The following is a 17,629-nucleotide window of genomic DNA, read 5'->3' on the forward strand; positions in this document are numbered from 1 at the left end:
CTACATTCTACTTTTTTTAATTAAAAAATTTCTTTCGACTGTTTATTTATTTTTGAAGAAGAGAGAGAGACAGAGTGTGAACAGGGAGGAGCAGAGAGAAAGGGGAACACAGAATCCAGGTTCTGAGCTGTCAGTACAGAGCCCGATGCGGGGCTCAAACTCACAAACCATGAGATCATGACCTGAGCCAAAGTCAGACATTTAACTGACAGCCACCCAGTCACCCCAATTCTACGTTTTTTTAAATAAAGTTTTTTTATTGACTTTTTTGTAGAGAGAGCGCGCATATACACATTGGGGGGAGAGGTAGAGGGAGGGAGAGAGAGAAAGAGAGAAAAAAAAAAATCTTAAGCAGGCTCCTGGCTTAGTGCAGAGCCCAACAGAGGGCTTAATCTCATAACCCTGAGATCATGACCTGAGCCAAAATCAAGTTGGATGCTTAACTGACTGAGCCACCTAGGTGCCCCAATAAAGTTTCTTATTTATTTAAGTAATCTCTGCACTCAAAGTAGGGCTCAGACTCACAACCCCAAGATCAGGAGCCTCATGCTCTTCAGACTGAGCCAACAAGGGTATCCTCTGCATTCTACTTTGATACTAAAACACACCAGCTTTCTTACACTTAGTGTTTGAATGGTATATCTTTTTCAATACTTTTGCTTTCAACTTTTTCTATTTAAAGTATACCTCCAGTAAACGGCATATAGTTAGGTCTCTCTTTTTTCTTAACTGCCTTGACTCAACTGCCTTGAGTTCATTTACACTTATTAATACGGTACCATTTACGTCAACCAGCTTGCTATTTGTGTTCTATTTACTCCATCTCTTCTTTATTTTTCCCCCTTTATTCTGCTTTCTTTTGGATTGAGTACAGTTTACTCCATTTTATCTCTACCAAAGACTTTGTGTTATTTTTTCACAGTCGTTTTAAGGATAAAAAATACATCCTTGACTTACCGCAATTAACTTGAATTAATATTATACCACTCCATGTCTGAATAGGAATGTTACAATTGTATAATTTGCCTCCTTCTGACCTTGTGCTATGACTGCCATATATTTCACTTCTGCATTTGTTATAAACCCCACAATACATTGTTGTTATTGCTTTAAACAGTTGACTTTGAAAGAAGCTAAGAAAACAAAGAAAAATTGTCTTTTACATCTATTGATATATTTATCATTTCTAATGATTTCCTGTAGCTCCAGATTCCATCTGGTATCGTTTGTCTTCAGCCTAAAGAAAGAATGCCCTTTAGCTCTGCTTGTATGAGTCTGCTGGCAACAAATCCTCACCGCTTCTGTCCAAAACTGTCTTTATTTTACCTTGATTTTTGAAAGATATTTTAAATTGGATATAAAATGATAGCTTGGCAGTTTTCCTTCCTTTCAGCACTTTAAAGATGTTGTTCCATGGTCTTCTGGCTGAGAAAATTAGCATTTCTCATGAGAAATTGGCTGTGGTTCTTGTTGTTTTCCTTGTACATATCTTTTTGCTCTGGCTTTTAAGATTTTCTCTTTAGGGGTGCCTGGGTGGCTCAGTCGGTTGAGCGTCCGACTTCAGCTCAGGTCATGATCTCACGGTTCGTGAGTTCAAGCCCAGCGTCGGGCTCTGTGCTAACAGCTCGGAGCCTGGAGCCTGCTTTGGAGTCTGTGTCTCCCTGTCTGTCTCTGCCCCTCTCCCATTCATGGTTTGTCCCTCTCTGTGTCTCAAAAATGAATAAACGTTAAAAAAAATTTTAATAAAAATTTTTTAAAAATTAAAATAAGATTTTCTCTTTACCCTTGGTTTTCAACAGGTTGATAATGATGTGGTTGGGATGATTTTATGTTTATCCTGCTTTGGGTTTGCTAAGATTCCTAGATCTGTAAGGATTTTTATTTTTGTTAGTTTTTTTGTTGTTGTTTAATTAATGAAATTATTTCTTAGAGCATTTGGGGGGGGGGTTCACAGCAAAACTGAGCAGAAAGTACAGAGAATTCTTATATACTCCCTGTCCTCACATATACACAGCCTCCCCCCACTATCAACATTTCGAATACAGTGGGACATTTGGTACAATCGAACCCACACTGACACATTATTATCATCCTGAGTCCACAGTTTACATTAAGGCTCCCTCATGGTGTTGTACATTCTACAGTATCGATGGATGTATACTGTTATGTATCTACCATTGTAGTATCATATAGAATAGTTCACTGACCTAAAAATCCTTGGTGCTCTGCCCATTCGTCCCTTTTTCCTCACTAATGTGCACTTAAGTTTCTTCCATATATCGCTTCTCGGCCTTTTGGCTAAGATCAAGTGTAGTTTCCTCCATATCTTTTCATGGTTTGATAACTCATTTCTTTTTAGCTGTAAATAATTTTCCATTGTGTATACCACAGTTTATTTATCCATTCACCTACTGAAAGACACCTTTCCGAGTTTGGGCAATTATGAATAAACATCCACATGCGGGTTTTTGTGTGGATGTAAGTTTCCAGTTCATTTGGGTAAATGACATTCAGTGCAATCACTGGATCATATAGTATGTTTGGTTTTGTAAGAAACTTTTTTGTAAGGGGCATCTGGGTGGCTCAATCGGTTAAACGTCCAACATCGGTCAGGTCATGATCTCATGGATCGTGAGTTCAAGCCCTGTGTCAGGCCCTTTGCTGCCAGTGCGGAGCCCACTTCGGATCCTCTGTCCCCCTCTCTCTCTGCCCCTCCCCTACTGATTCTCTTTCTCTTTCTCTCTCTCTCTCAAAATAAATAAACTTTTAAAAAAAGCTTTTTAAATAAGAAACACACCTTTTGTGTGTGTGTATGTGTGGCGAGAACACTGAAGATCTCTCTTAACAAATTGCAGTTATACAATGTAGTATTATTAACTCTAGTCACCATACTAAATGTTAGATCCAAAGAATTCGGCCATGCTACAACTGAAAACTGATATTCTTTTATCAACCTTCCCCATTTCCCATCCCCTGCCCCAGGCCCTGGGATCCACCATTCTACTCTGTTTCTCTGAGTTCAACTTTTTTTTTTCTTAAAATCCACATATCCTTCTTATCATTAAGATTCCATCTTTTTTAGGGATGAATAATGTTCCATTATATATACACACACACATATACATACATACCACATTGTGCTTATCCATTCATCCATATCTTGGCTTTTGTGAATGATGCTGCAGTGAATATGAGAATGCAGATATTTCTTCAAGTTAGTGATTTTTGTTTTCTTTGGATAAATACCCGGAAGTGGGACTGCTGGATTGTATGGCAATTCTATTCTTAATTTCTTGAGGAACCTCCATTCTGTTTTCCATAATGGCTGTATTAATTTACATTCCCACCAACAATGCACAAGGGTTCCCTTTTTTTTTCACATCCACACCATTTTTTTATCTTTTTCTCTCTCTCTCTCTCTCTTTGATAATAGACATCCTAACAGGTGTGAGGTAATATCTAAAATTGTGGTTATGATTTGCATGTCCCTAATAATTAGTAATCTTGAACATCTTCTTACATACCTATTTGCCATTTGTATATCTTCTTTGGGAAGATGTCTGTTCAGGTCCTTGCCTGTTTTTAATTGAGTTATTTGTTGGGTTGGGTTTTTTCCACTTGAGTTGTATAAATTCCTTATATATTTTGGATATCAACTCTTGTTGGATAGGTGGTTTGCAAATATTTTCCCCCGTTCCATAGATTGCCTTTTTTTTTCCTTCCCTTTTCTTTTTTTTTTTTTAAAGAAAGTGAGCAAGCAAGTGGGAGAGAGAGGGAGAGGGCGCCCAATGATGCATGGCTCCATCCCATGACCCTGCATCATGACCTGAGCCAAAATCAAGAGTCCAATGCTCAATTCACTGAGCCAGCCAGGCACCTCTGTGCAAAAACTTGTTAAATTAGTTTTCTTATTGTTGAGCTTTAAGAGTTCTTTGTGTATTTTGGATAATAGTCCTTTATCAGGTGTGTCTTTTGCAAATATTTTCTCCCAGTGTGTAACTTCTCTTATTCTCTTGACATTATCTTTTGCAGAGCAGAAGTTTTTAATTTCAATGAATTCCAGCTTATCAGTGATTTCTTTCATGGATTGTGCTTTTGGTATTGTTTCAAAAAGTCATCATGAAACCCAAAGTCATCTAAGTTTTCTCCTACATTATCTTCTAGAAATTCTATGGTTTTGCTTTTTGCACTTAGATCTGTGATACATTTTGAGTTAATTTCTGTGAAGGGTATGAGGCCTGTGTCTAGATTAATTTTTTTTAATTTTTTAAAAATTTTTAAATTTTTTTAAAATTTTGGAAACCAATTTGACAATAAATTTCATATATTGAAAAATAAAAAAAATAAAAAAAATTTTAAAAATTTTATTATGAGAGAGAGAGAGCATGCATGCATGGGAGGGGCAGAGAGAGAGGGAGGGAGAGAGAATCCCAAGCTGACACACTGACAGTGTGGAGCCTGATGCGGGACTTGAACTCACAAACCATGAGAGTTCAACCATGACCTGAGCTGAAATCACGAGTCAAGCACTTAACGGACTGAGCCACCCAGGCATCCCTAGATTATTACTTTTTTTTTTTACATGTTAAGTGTCCAGTTGTTCCAGCATCATTTTTGAAAAAGATTATCTTTGCTCCACTGCATTGTCTTCATTTCTTTGTTGAAGATCAGTTAACTATATTTATATATCTGGGCTCTCTGTTCTATTCCATTTATCTGTTTGTCTATTCTTTAGCAAATTGTACAATGTCTTGATTACTGTAGCTTTATAGTAAGTCTTGAAGTTGGGTAGTGTTAGTCCTCGGACTTTGTTCTTCTCCTTCAATATTGAGTTGGCTATTCTGACTCTTTTTCTTCTCCATATAAACTTTAGAGTCAGCTGATCAATATCCACAAAATAACTTGCTAGAATTTTTATTGGAATTCCATTAAATCTATAGATAGAGTTGGGATGAATGACATCTCGAAGATATTGAGTCTACCCATCCATACATATTTATTTAGTTCTTTGCTATCTTTCATCAGAGTTTGGTGATTCTCTTCATATAGATCTTGTATATATTTTGTTAGATTTATACCTAAGTATTTCATTCTGGGGAGCGCTAATGTAAATGATAATGTGTTTTTAATTTCAGGGGCACCTGAGTGGCTCAGTCGGTTAAGCGTCTGACTTTGGCTCAGGTCATGATCTCACAGTTCGTGGGTTCAAGCCCCACGTCCGGCTCTGTGCTGATGGCTCAGAGCCTAGAGCCACTTAGATTTTCTGTCTCCCTCTCTCTCTGCCCCTCCCCTGCTTGCCCTCTGTCTCCCTCTCTCTCTCTCAAAAATAAATAAACATTAAAAAAATGTGTAATTAAAAACAAAAACAGGGGCGCCTGGGTGGCGCAGTCGGTTAAGCGTCCGACTTCAGCCAGGTCACGATCTCGCGGTCCGTGAGTTCGAGCCCCGCATCAGGCTCTGGGCTGATGGCTCGGAGCCTGGAGCCTGTTTCCGATTCTGTGTCTCCCTCTCTCTCTGCCCCTCCCCCATTCATGCTCTGTCTCTCTCTGTCCCAAAAATAAATAAAAAAACGTTGAAAACAAAAAAAACAAAAAAAAACAGATCTAGGCCTACTCAGATTGTGTGTTTCTTCTTCTTTTGGCAGATTGTGCTTTTCAAGGAATTGGTCTAGTTCGTCTAAATTATCAAATTTGTTGGCATAAAGTTGTTGATAATATTTCATTTTATCCGTTTAATGTCCAGGGGATCTGTAGTGATGTACCCCATTTCATTTCTGGTGTTAGTCATTTGTGTCTTTCTTTTTTCTCTTTTAACTATCCTGGCTAGGGGATTGTCAGTTTCATTGATATTTTCAAAGAACCAGCATTTGGCTTTGTTGATTTTCTCTATTGATTTTCTGTTTTCAATTTCATTGATTTCTGCTCTAATTTTTATTATTTCTTTTATGTTGCTTACTTTGGATTTAATTTACTCTCCTTTTTTCTACTTTTCTAAAGTCAAAGTTTAGTTTATTGATTTTAGATTTTTTTTTAAGCTTGTTTTTTTTTTTTTTGAGAGAGAGAGAGAGGGAGGGAGGTCATGAGCAGGGGAGGGGCAGAGAGAGAGGGAGAGAGAGAATCCCAAGCAGTTTCCATGATGTTAGCATGGAGCCCAATGCAGGGCTTGATACCACAAACGCAAGATCGTGACCTGAGCTGAAATCAAGAGTCAAAGGCTTAACCAACTGAGCCACCCTGGTGTCCCAGATCTTTCTTCTTTTCTAATATATGCATTCAGTGCAATACATTTCCACCTAAGCATTGTTTTCAATACATCCCATAAATTTTGGTAAGTTGCAATTTTATTTTTATGTAGTTCAAAATATTTTTAAATATCTCTTGAGATTTCTTATTTGACCCATGTGTTATTTAGAAATCTGTTGGTTAATTTCCAAGTATTTGGGGAGTTTCCAGTTATCTTTCTATTATTAATTTCTAGTTTAATTCCATTGTGACTTAAGAACATGCATGGTATGATTTCTATTCTTTGAAATTTGTTGAGATATATTTTATGGCCCCAAATGTTCCACGTGAGCTTGAGAAGAATGTGTAATCTGTTGTTGGATGAAATGGTCTATAGATGTCAATTATATCCAGTTGATTGATGGTATTGTTGATTTCAACTATGTTCTTTCTTTTTTTTTTAATTTTTTTAATGTTTATTCATTTTTTTGAGAGATAGATAGAGATAGAGCATGAGTGGGGGAGGGACAGAGGGAGAGAGAGGCACAGAATCCAAAGCAGGCTTCAGGCTCTGAGCTGTGAGCACAGAGCCCAACGCTCTGTGGGTTCGAACCCATGAACTGTGAGATCATGACATCATGACCTGACCTGAAACAGGACTCTGAAACTGACTGAGCCACCCAGGCGCCCGTCAACTATGCTCTTTCTGATTTTCTGCCTGACTACATTTGTCTGTTCCTAGCCAAGGATGTTAGAGTTTCCAACTCTAATAGTGGATTCATCTATTTCTCCTTGCAATTCTATCAGTTTTGGCCTCGTGTATTTTTAAATTTTTTAAATAATTTTTTAAGTGTTTATTTATTTATTTTGAAGAGAGAACACAAGTTGGGAGGGGCAGAGAGAGAGGGAGAGAGAATCCCAAGCAGGCTCCATGCTGTCAGCACAGAGGTCAATTCGGGGCTCGATCTCACAAACCATGAGATCATAACCTAGGCTGAAATCAAGAGTTGGACACTTAACTAACTGAGCTACCCAGGCACCCCTTCACCTCGTATATTTTGATGCTCTGTTGTTAGGCACCTACACGTTAAGGATTGTTGTGCCTTCATTGATCACTTTATCATCATTATGTATTGCCCCTCTTTATCCATGAAAGTTTTCCTTGCTCTGAAGTCTGTTCTGTCTCAAATTAATATAGTTAACTCTCATTTTCATTTGGTTAGTGCTAGAATGGTCTATCTTTTTCTATCCCTTGGCTTTTTGTGTGTCTTTATATTTAAAGTGGGCTTCTTCTGGACAACTTACAGTTGGGTCTTGTTTTTTTTATCCACTCTGACAATCCTGTCTTTTAACTGGGATATTTAAACCATTGGCATTTAAAGTGGTTTTTAGGTTAATTTTCACCGTATTTTTTACTGTCTTCTATTTGTTGCCCTTATTCTTTGTTCCTATTTTTGTCTTCTACAGTTTTTCTGCATTTTATGGTTTTAAGTCATCATTTCACATGATTCCATTTTCTCTCCTTTCTTAGTACATTGATTGCACTTCCCTTTTTTTTTTTTTTTTTTTTTACTTCTTGTAGTGGTTTCCCCAGAGTCTGTAATATACATTTACAACTAATCCAACTCTACTTGCAAATAACACATTACTGCTTCATGGTTAGTGCAAATACCTTATAATAAAATATTCCAATTCTTCCCTCCTGTTCCTTGTATCATTGCTGTCATTCATTTCACTCATATATAATCATATGTAAATCTATCTATCTATACATACATACAGATATACATAGACTCACATGCATAAGCATATATGATCAAATATATTGTTGGTATTATTATGTTGAACAAAGTGTTTTCTGTTAGGTCAGTTAAGAATAAGAGAGATAAAAGTTTCATTGGGTTTTTACCTTCATTTATTCCTTCTCTGATGCCCTTCCTTTCCTTATATAGATCCTGAGTTTCTGACTTGTCACTTCTTTCTCTTTGAAGAATCTCTTTTAACATTTCTTACAAGGCAGATCTACTGGCAACAAATTCCCTCAGTTTTTGTTTTTCTGAGAAAGTCTTTCTCCTTCACTTTTGAAGGATAATTTCACAGGGTACAGAATTCTAGGTTAGTGGTTTTATTCTTTTAACACTTAAAATATTTCACTATGCTCTCTTCTTGCTTGAATGGTTTCTGAGAAGTTGGATGGAATTCTTATCTTTGCTCCTCTAGATAAGGTGACATTTTTCCTCTGGCTTCTTTCAAAATACTTTTTTTGGCAGGAGGTGGGGGGCACCTGGGTGGCTTAGTCAGTTAAACATGTGACTCTTGATAATCAGCTTAGGTCATGATCTCATGGTTGTGAGATCGCACCCCACATCAGGCTCTGCACTGAGCATGGGATCTGCCTGGGATTCCCTATCTTTCCCTTGCTCTCTCTGCTCCTCCCCTGCTCTTACTCTCTATCTCTCTCAAAATAAATAAATAAACATTTATTAGGTATAAAAATACACTTTCTTAAACTTTTTAAAAAAAGAATCTCTACAATCAGTGTGGTGTTCAAACTCACAACCCCCAAGATCAAGAGTCGCATGCTGTACCGACTGAGACAACCAAAGTGCCCCTTTCAAGATACTTTTTTATCTTTGATTTTCTGAAGTTTAAAGATGATATGCCCAGGGTGTAGTATTTTGGGGTGGGGGGGGCGGACATTTATCCTGCTTCATGTTCTCTGAATTTCCTGATCTGTGCCTTTGAGAAAATTCTCAATCATTATTGCTTTAAATACTGCTTCTGTTCCTTTCTTTTTCTTTCCCTTCCCATCTTCTCATTACGTGTATGTTATACTTTTTTTGTGATCATCCTATCATTCTTGGATATTCTATTCTTTTTTTCAGTCTCTTTTCTTACTGCTTTTCAGTTTGGGAAGTTTCTAATTGTCATAATTTCAAGTTTAGAGATTCTTTCCTCCACCATGTCCAGTCCACTACTGAACCCATCAAAGGCATTCTTCATTTCTGTTACAAGTTTCCAATCTCTAGTATTTTCTTAAACATATATGCACGTTTTTAACCTGAAAAATCTAAATATTTATATTAAGTCATATATTCATGTGCCCAACACCAAGCTCAAGAAATAGAACCTTATTGGGGCGCCTGGGTGGCTCAGTCAGTTGAGCGTCCAGCTTCAGCTCGGGTCATGATCTCACAGTCTGTGAGTTCGAGCCCCACGTCGGGCTCTGTGCTGACAGCTCAGAGCCTGGGGCCTGTTTCAGATTCTGTGTCTCCCTCTCTCTCTGCCCCTCCCCCGTTCATGCTCTGTCTCTCTCTGTCTCAAAAATAAATAAACGTTAAAAAAATTAAAAAAAAAAAAAAGAAATAGAACCTTATCAGTACCTTTGAAGCCCCCCGTGTGCCCCTTTTGAGTCTTTCTCCTTGAAAGGTATCTTTGTTTTTATATTTTTAATTATTATTTAAAAACTTTTAAAAAATTTTTGACATTTATTTTTGAGAGAGAGAGAGACACAGAACATGAGCAAAGGAAGGGCAGAGAGAGAGAGGGAGGCACATAATTCAAAGCAGACTCCAGGATCTGAGCTGTCAGCACAGAGCCCAACACAGGGAAACCCATGAACCACGAGATCATGACCTGAGCCAAAGTCAGATGCTCAACCGACTGAGCGCCCCAGGCACCCAGGAAAGGTATCTTTAAAGGGAATGTGAAGGGCGCCTGGGTGGCTCAGTCAGTTAAGCATCCAAGTCTTGGTTTCAGTTCAAATCATGATCTCACAGTTCATGAGTTTGAGCCCTGTATCAGGCTCCGTGTTGACAGTGCAGAACCTGCTTGGGATTCTCTCTCTCTCTTTCTCTCTCTCTCTCTCTCTCTCTGTCTGTCTCTCCCCTCCCCTCCCACGTGCTCTCTCTCCCTCTCTCAAAATAAATAAATAAACTTAAAAAATAAATAAATAAAGGAAATGTGAAATCTTGGCCAGGAAACTGAAGGACTTATGACTACAGGTAGTGTTTTGTTATTTTTCTTGCTGTAGGTAGAACTTTAGGGAGGGGACAGTCTGGGATGAAATTCTGTTGAATTTGTATTTCTGGAGCATGGCTCCTGATACTAGAAAGAAAGACCTTTGTTAGGCCTGAAGTATTTCTTTTTTTCTTTTCTTTTTTTTTTTTTTTCTTTTTCTTTTAGAGAGAGAGTGTGCATGAGCAGGGAAGAGGGGCAGAAGAAGAGAGGAAGACAATCTTTTTTTTTATCTTGGAGAGAGACAAAGCATGTGCATGTGTGTGTGTGTGCAAGCCAGGGAGGGGCAAAGGGAAAGAGAAAGAGAGAGAGAGAGAGAGAGAGAGAGAGAGAGAGAGGATCTTAAGCAGTTTCCAAATTCAGTGCCGAGCCTGACACAGGGCTTGATCCCACAACTCTGGGATCATGACCTGAGCCGAAATCAAGAGTCAAACACTCAAATGACTGAGCCACATAGGTGCCCTGTGGATTTAAGTATTTCTTAAGAGGCCTGGGAAAAATGTGATTACCCTTAGCTAACAGACTTTATGAAGAGGACCTTCGACTGAAATCTAGCATTTCTTTTTGATTTTTAGAATTTTCATCTCTCTGCTCACATTATCCGTGTTGTCAATTTTCTACATTAAAATTAATGGAAATTTAATTTAGAATATTAATCATAGTGTTTTATTTGCTAATTCCTGGTCTGATAATTCCAACATCCATGCTATATCTGACTCTAGTTCTAATATTTACTCACTCTTTTAAAACTGTGTTTTTTGCCTTTTAGTATGCCTTGTAATTTTTGGTTAGAAGGTAAACATGAGGTAGTGGGTGAAAGGCCTCTTTACTCCAGTAAAGAGTAATGTAGTGGTAAGGTGTGCAGTGTGAGGAAGCATTCTGTAGTCTCATGGTTAGGTCTCAGTCTTTGGGTAAGCCTATCTCCCTACATTGTTAACTTCACCAGTGCCTCTTAATTTTGTTTTGTTTGTTTTGTTTCCCCTCAGGTGGGACAAGGTGGCTAGAGGTGGGATATTTCTCTTCCCCCATGTGGAAGGCTAAAGCTAGCTATAGTTGGGTATTTCCCTCCCCCTCCAGATCAGGTAGGCTCTGATAAGACCCCAGCAGGTTAAACTCTGATAAAATAGTTTCTCCTGAGGGCAGGCCTTGCTGAGAGCAGAATGCTCTGGTGTGTTTCAAGATGGTACCTTTCCCCCTTCCTGCTGCTGAAAACAAGAGGAGATTTTTCTACAGCATTCACTATAAGGACCTGACAGAGCTCTTGAGTAAAACTAGCAAAGATGTGAATATTCTCCAAAATCTGGGTCCCCCCTGGAATGGTTAACTCTCAGAGTTGTCCACACTGAGCCTTTGGCAATTTGTCAATACATTTGGGTTTTCCTACCCTGGCGCTGGTTCCCAAGGAGGCTTATGTTCAGTAAATTATAATCCACCTCCCTTTCTCTCTCTCTCTCTCTCTCTCTCTCTCTCTCTCTCTCTCTCTCCACAATTTGGGGGGCAGTGCTTTGTCCTGTGACCTCACATCTTTGATGGTTCTAAGAAGAGTTGTTGATTTTTTATTTTGTTCAGTGTTTTATTTGTTATTAGGAAAAAATGGTGACTTCTGAATTCCTCATGTGCCATACCAGACACAAAAAATCTGTTTTGTTTCATTGTTTTTTTTTAAGTCAAATTTAGGGAAAAATTGGTTAATATTTCTCCACATTTTTTCTGTTCTGTACTCTCTTCTCTCCTTTTGTGATCCTAATTATACTTAATACTCTCTCATGAGTCATTGAGTCTCTGTTAACTTTTCTAAAAATCTTTTTTCTCTTTGTGCTTCAGTTTGAGTTATTGTCTTGACCTGTCTTCAGGTTAACTAATTCTTTCTTCTGTTATGGCCAATCTTCCGTTAATCTCAGCTACTGAATTTTTTCTTTCAGGTATTGTCCTTTTCATCTCCAGGATTTCCATCTGATGCTTTTTCACAGTATTCACAGATCTCCTGAAATTCCCTGTCTCACCACCATTATATCAATTCCACTACATTCTTTAACATGTTTATCGCAGATACTTTGTTTGTATTTAAATTCCAGTTAATTGGCATCCAGTGTAGTATTAGTTTCAGGTGTGATTCAACACTTAAAAAACAACACCTGGTGCTCATCCAGACAAGTGCCCTCCTTAATCCCCATCACCTATTTCACCCATCCCTCCACTCCCCTCTGGCAACCATCAGTCTGTTCCCTATAATTGAGTCTGTTTCTTACTTTGCCCCCTCCGCCTCTCTTTCGCTCTCTTTTTTTTTTCCCTTTTGCTCATTTGTTTTGTTTCCTAAATTCTACATATGAGTGAAATCATAAGACATTTGTCTTTCTCTGACTTAGCATTATAGTCTCTAGCTCCATTCATGTCATTGCAAATGGCAAGATTTCATTCTTTTTATGGCTGAATAATATTCCATTGTATGCATATACCACACCTTCTTTATCCACTCATCAATCAGTGGACACTCGGGCTATTTCCATAATTTGGCTATTGTAGATAATGCTGCTGTAAATATCAGAGTATATATATATCCCTTTGAATTAGCATTTTTGTATTCTTTGGGTAAATACTCAGTAGTGCAATTGCTGGATCATAGGGTAGTTCTATTTTTAAGTTTCTGAGGAAGCTCCATACTGTTTTCCACAGTGGCTGCCCCAGTTTGCATTCCCACCAATAGTGTGAGGAGGTTCCCCTTTCTCTGCATCCTCACCAACACCTGTTGTTTCTTGTGTTGCTGATTTTAGCCATTCTGATAGGCATGAGGTGGATATCATTGTAGTTTTTATTTGGATTTCCCTGATGATAAATATCAGAGATATTTTATTTTTTATTTATTTTTTTGAGAAGATGCCTGTTTTTTTTTTTTAATGTTTATTTATTTTTGAGAGAGAAAGAGCACAAGCAGGGGTGGGTCAGGAAGAGAGACCCAGAATGTGACACAGGCTTCAGGCTCTGAACTGTCAGCACAGAGCCTAACAGGGGGGCTCAAACCCACAAACCACAAGATTATGACCAGAGCTGAAGTCAGATGCTCAACCAACTAAGCCACCCAGGTGCCCCCATTTTTAAAATTTTTTTAATGTTCATTTATTTATTTTGAGAGAGAGAGTGCAAGTGGTGGGAGGGGCAGAGAGAGAGGAGAGAGAGAAAGAGAGAGAGAGAGGGAGAGAGAGAGAAAGAGAAAATCCCAAGCAAGTTTCATGCTTGTCAGCACAGAGCCTGATGTGGGGCTCCATCCCATGAACCATGAGATCATGACCTGAGCCAAGATCAAGAGTCAGATGCTTACCCGACTGAGCCACCCAGGTGTCCCTGGATTTCCCTGATGACAAATATCACAGATATTTAAAAAATTTTTAATGCTTTTATTTATTTTTGAGAGAGAGAGAGAGACTGAGCACAAGCAGGGGAGGAGCAGAGAAAGAGGCAGACACAGAATCTGAAGCAGGCTCCGGGCTCTGAGCTGTCAGCACAGAGCCCGACACGGGGCTCAAACTCGTGAACCACGAGATCATGACCTGAGCTGAAGTTGGTTGCTTAACCGACTGAGCCACCCAGGTGCCCCAATATCACAGATATTTGAAACTTTGTGTCTACTAAACCCAAAATCTGGGTTGGCTATGGATCTGTTTCTACTGACTTATTTTTCTCTTGATATTGGGTCACATTTTCCTGTTTCTTCACATATCTAGTAATTATTATTGCATACTGGACAATATAGATAACAGAGTAAAGAGAATCTGGGATCTATTATCTTCCTCTGAAGAGTGTTGATATTTGGTCCAGCGTGTGGGTTGGACTCAGCTTGTGACTTTAGGATGGGTAGTTCATGGACCATCTGAGCATTAGAGGGGGGTATTTATGTAGATTTCACTCCCCTACTGTAGCTCCCTGCTTTCCAGTATTTCCTTTCAATTTCCCTCTCCTGTGGCCATCTCAACTCCAGCCTGTGATTCTTCAGCCCAGTAAGATGATAAAGCTTTCTGCTTGAGCTATTTGCCAGGCTGAGGGGGCTGCAGTGTACCCTCAGAGGAAACGCCATAAGTATTTATTTTTTACCCAGCGTAGTTCCCTTCTTTCAAAAGTCAAATAGCCTCCAGTTTCTGGCTGCTCTTTACCACGTTCCATTGTCTTCAAGTCATTGTTTTTTGGGTTTTGTTTTTTTTTTGCATTTAATCTAGTGTTAGTCCCATACAAGCCACTCTCTGTCTCTCTCAGCCTTCTAGCTTCTTCCAGTCTCTCCTTCCCTCTTTCCCCCTCTCCTCCCCTCCTTCCTTTTCCCACTCTCCCTCCCTCCTTCCCTCTCTCATTGCTTCTACCTCTATCTCTCCTTGCAGGGAGAACCTGGCCCCAAAGGAGACCCTGGTGAGAAGAGCCACTGGGTAAGCTCCAGCCGAGCACTGACCTCCCACTGCCCTTCCTGCCCTGGGCTCTCAGGAGATCATTAGCAGTGGGGACACCTCATCCAAATCCCCACTGTAACCTGGTCTCCTAGGAAGGAGGCTTGACAGATCTCAGCTCTAGCCCCCTCCCAATCCTGTCCTTCCCAACCGGACAGGGCCAGCCTTATCAGCAGACCCCATGCTCTCTGTCTCTGTCTTTGTCCCTGTCTCCGCCTTCCCTCTGTGGCCTTTCTAAGCCAGGGTGACCCTGCCTGTTCCGCCTGGGTGGTTTGGGCTGACCCAGTCCAGACTGCATCCTCTGCCTCATAGTCCCTTCCCAGCAAGGGCTTTGGCTTCTGCTCCTTTGTCTGCAGAAAAAAGGGAGGTGTGAAGACAATATCCACACAAAAGAATGGGATGGGGGCCTTGAGAAATCTGTGAAGCATAGGAAGGGAGGCATAGGAATGGTGAAGGCCCTATGGTAAAAGGGACAGGGGACCTAGATACCACCGTATACATAGGAAATCCATGGAGCACAGGAAGGGAGGCCTAGAAGCCATTATGTATACATGGTACATGGTAAATGAGGTCAGGGGACCTAGACTTCACTATTCTCAAAAGACCTGTAATTAACACGAGGTCCTAGACACCATCACATACATAGGAGACTCAGGGGGAGTGCAAGGACGGGGGAGTGCAATGACAGGACTATCATGCATGGGAGAAACATGGAAAATGAGATGGGGTGATCTAAAAATCACTCTGCACAAAGGAAGCCCAGGAAGATTGAGAAGGAAGGCCTAGAAACTGTCACATACACAGGAGACATAGCATGTATGAGAAAGGAGACTTGGAAACCACAGGTGGGGTCCTAGAGACCTTTACAATCATTGGTGATGGTTGCAGTGAATGAATTCCCAGGCCTAGAAATTGACCCACACAAGATACATGGGGAGAGGACCAAAAGCCCACAATGCAAGAACCTGGAAACCATTGTGACATAGACATTTGGAAAATGGACAGGGTGGAGGCAGACACCCCTACAGGAGAGAAAACTGGGAAGCTCTTTAGGAGACTGGTATCGTGCCTCCCTTTCCCCCAACCCCGTCTGGATGCAGTCTGGCTGGGGTGCCCTACTTTCCAGCAGGCACTAGTTAACGAAGACATGGGATGCACCCAGCGCCTGCCTTGCCCTCTCTGCTCCTGATTGTGGGGTCAGTGATGGATACAGCCGTGGGAGCCCCTCACCCCGCACGAGCCCTTCCCCATGTCTTCCCATGACTTCTGGGGCCCTGCTACCTCTCCGGCAAACCTCCCCCAGCCCCTTGCTTGTCACTCCACTCCCCATACCCCCCTTCATCCCCCAGTGGCTCTAGAGTCTCTTAAGCATACTACCAATAGGTGCATGAGCCAGGCCGGGGGTCAGGTAGACCCATATAAGCCCAGCCCTCTGCCTCCCCTGGGCCCGTCACTGGCCACCTCCACTCTAGGAACATGTTTTCTACTCAGCCCAGGAGAGGTAGGAGAGGTGAAGTGAAGCTGAATTAGGTTATGCAGCTTTATCCATACATGGAGATTCTGGGAGGAGAATGGATGCCTGAACTATCCCAAACCAGGCCTTGAACTCAGGACCACCTGTAGGAGGGGCTGCCCAAAAGGTAGCAGGGCCCCTGCCCATCCTCCTTCCTCCCTGACTCCCACCTGTACTTCTGCCCCTGCTTGCTGCCTGCCTGAGGGGGACCTGCTGGGCTGGGGTCAGCATGAGGCTTTGGGGACTTGGGGACCAGCTCTGTGGGGGGTAGGTGGGGATGAGGCCCAGTGTGGGGAAGGGCCCTGAGGGGCCACTCTCCACCTACCACCCCCAGGTAGACCTGAGCCAACAGTCCGATTGCAGCTCGGCAGTGACACCCAGTGGTCATGAGCATAAAGTGCAGGCACTGCCCCAGAGTAGGCTGAGCCATCCCATCTAGCCAAAGCTCATACCCCTTATTCAGACAAGAAAAACTGAGGCCTAACTCCACAGAGCAAATTGTTGGCAGAGCTGGAAATGAAACCCAGGATTTTCATCTTCCAGGACCTGGAAACCAGCCCTTCCTTGGTGGGTGCCAGGCCCCAGGCTGGGTTCTGTGGACATAGATGTGATTTGGGAAGGGGGGGGAGGGGGATACAGACCAGTAACCAGCAGCAACAGGATAGAGGGAGCTCAACTGTGATGGGGGAGGATTTAGCCTCCTGAAGGAGGAGATGGGAGCTGAGGCCCGAAAGGTGCATTAATCAAGCAAAGGGTATTCAGGTAGAGGAGTGGGAACATCATGACCTAAGGCCTTGGGGCTGGAGTGAGCCTGGGGTAGCCAAGGAGCTGCAAATACTTTGCATGGTACAGTGTGACAGTCAAGGGGTGAGACGGAGGTCAAATAGCCTTGCAGGACTTAGGCCATGTTGAGGAATTTGAACTTCGTTCTGTGGACAGTGGGGAGTCACTGAAGTATTGAACAGCAGGAAAGAGACACAGTCAGATTTCTGTTTGCAAACCGTTCCTCTGACTGCCCTGCGGAGAATGGATGGGAGAAGCAGAAAGAGAGACGGCAGGCAGGAGTCTGTTGTGGCCATCCTGGCAAGAGACCCTGGGAGCTGGAACTGGAAGGAGGACAGTGAGGATGGATGGATGGATATCAATGGACTAACAGAGACTTGGTGCTGGTTTGGCTGTGAAGGGGAGCAAAAAGTTAAGGCAGCTTTCACAGAAAAGAACAAGAAGAAGAAGCCCCCCGCCCGGGGTTCTGCCCATGCCAAATGGGAGGTATCTGTCGTAAAGCTGAGTACGGGGTGTCCGGCAGACCCTGGACGCTCAGTCTGGGTTTGGAGGCGACTGGGGTGTTATCAGTACAAACAACAGGCCTCTCATCTTGGAAGGGATCCAAATAGCAGGAATGTTGCTTTAGTGTTTTCCTCCAATTTTCATTTAGAAGATTTTCAAATGTT

The 17,629-nt window shown here is 41.4% G+C and overlaps 1 protein-coding gene and 1 pseudogene across 3 annotated transcripts in view; both read left to right on the forward strand.

Annotated features, from left to right (window-relative positions):
- EMID1 (EMI domain containing 1) overlaps nucleotides 1-17,629 on the forward strand; it is a 48,106-nt gene that overhangs the window by 23,875 nt on the left and 6,602 nt on the right. For all 3 annotated transcript variants that reach the window (XR_007455160.1, XM_049618969.1, XM_049618970.1), the window contains one exon: nucleotides 14,603-14,647. Coding sequence is in view for 2 of the 3 variants with exons in the window: in XM_049618969.1 (XP_049474926.1) it covers nucleotides 14,603-14,647 (45 nt within the window). In the remaining variant the exon portion in view is untranslated. The remainder of the gene's footprint in view (nucleotides 1-14,602; nucleotides 14,648-17,629) is intronic.
- LOC125914970 (uncharacterized) lies at nucleotides 2,279-2,445 on the forward strand (annotated as a pseudogene).

This window comes from Panthera uncia, assembly GCF_023721935.1.
Source record: "Panthera uncia isolate 11264 chromosome D3 unlocalized genomic scaffold, Puncia_PCG_1.0 HiC_scaffold_8, whole genome shotgun sequence".
NCBI classification, from domain to species: Eukaryota; Metazoa; Chordata; class Mammalia; order Carnivora; family Felidae; genus Panthera; species Panthera uncia.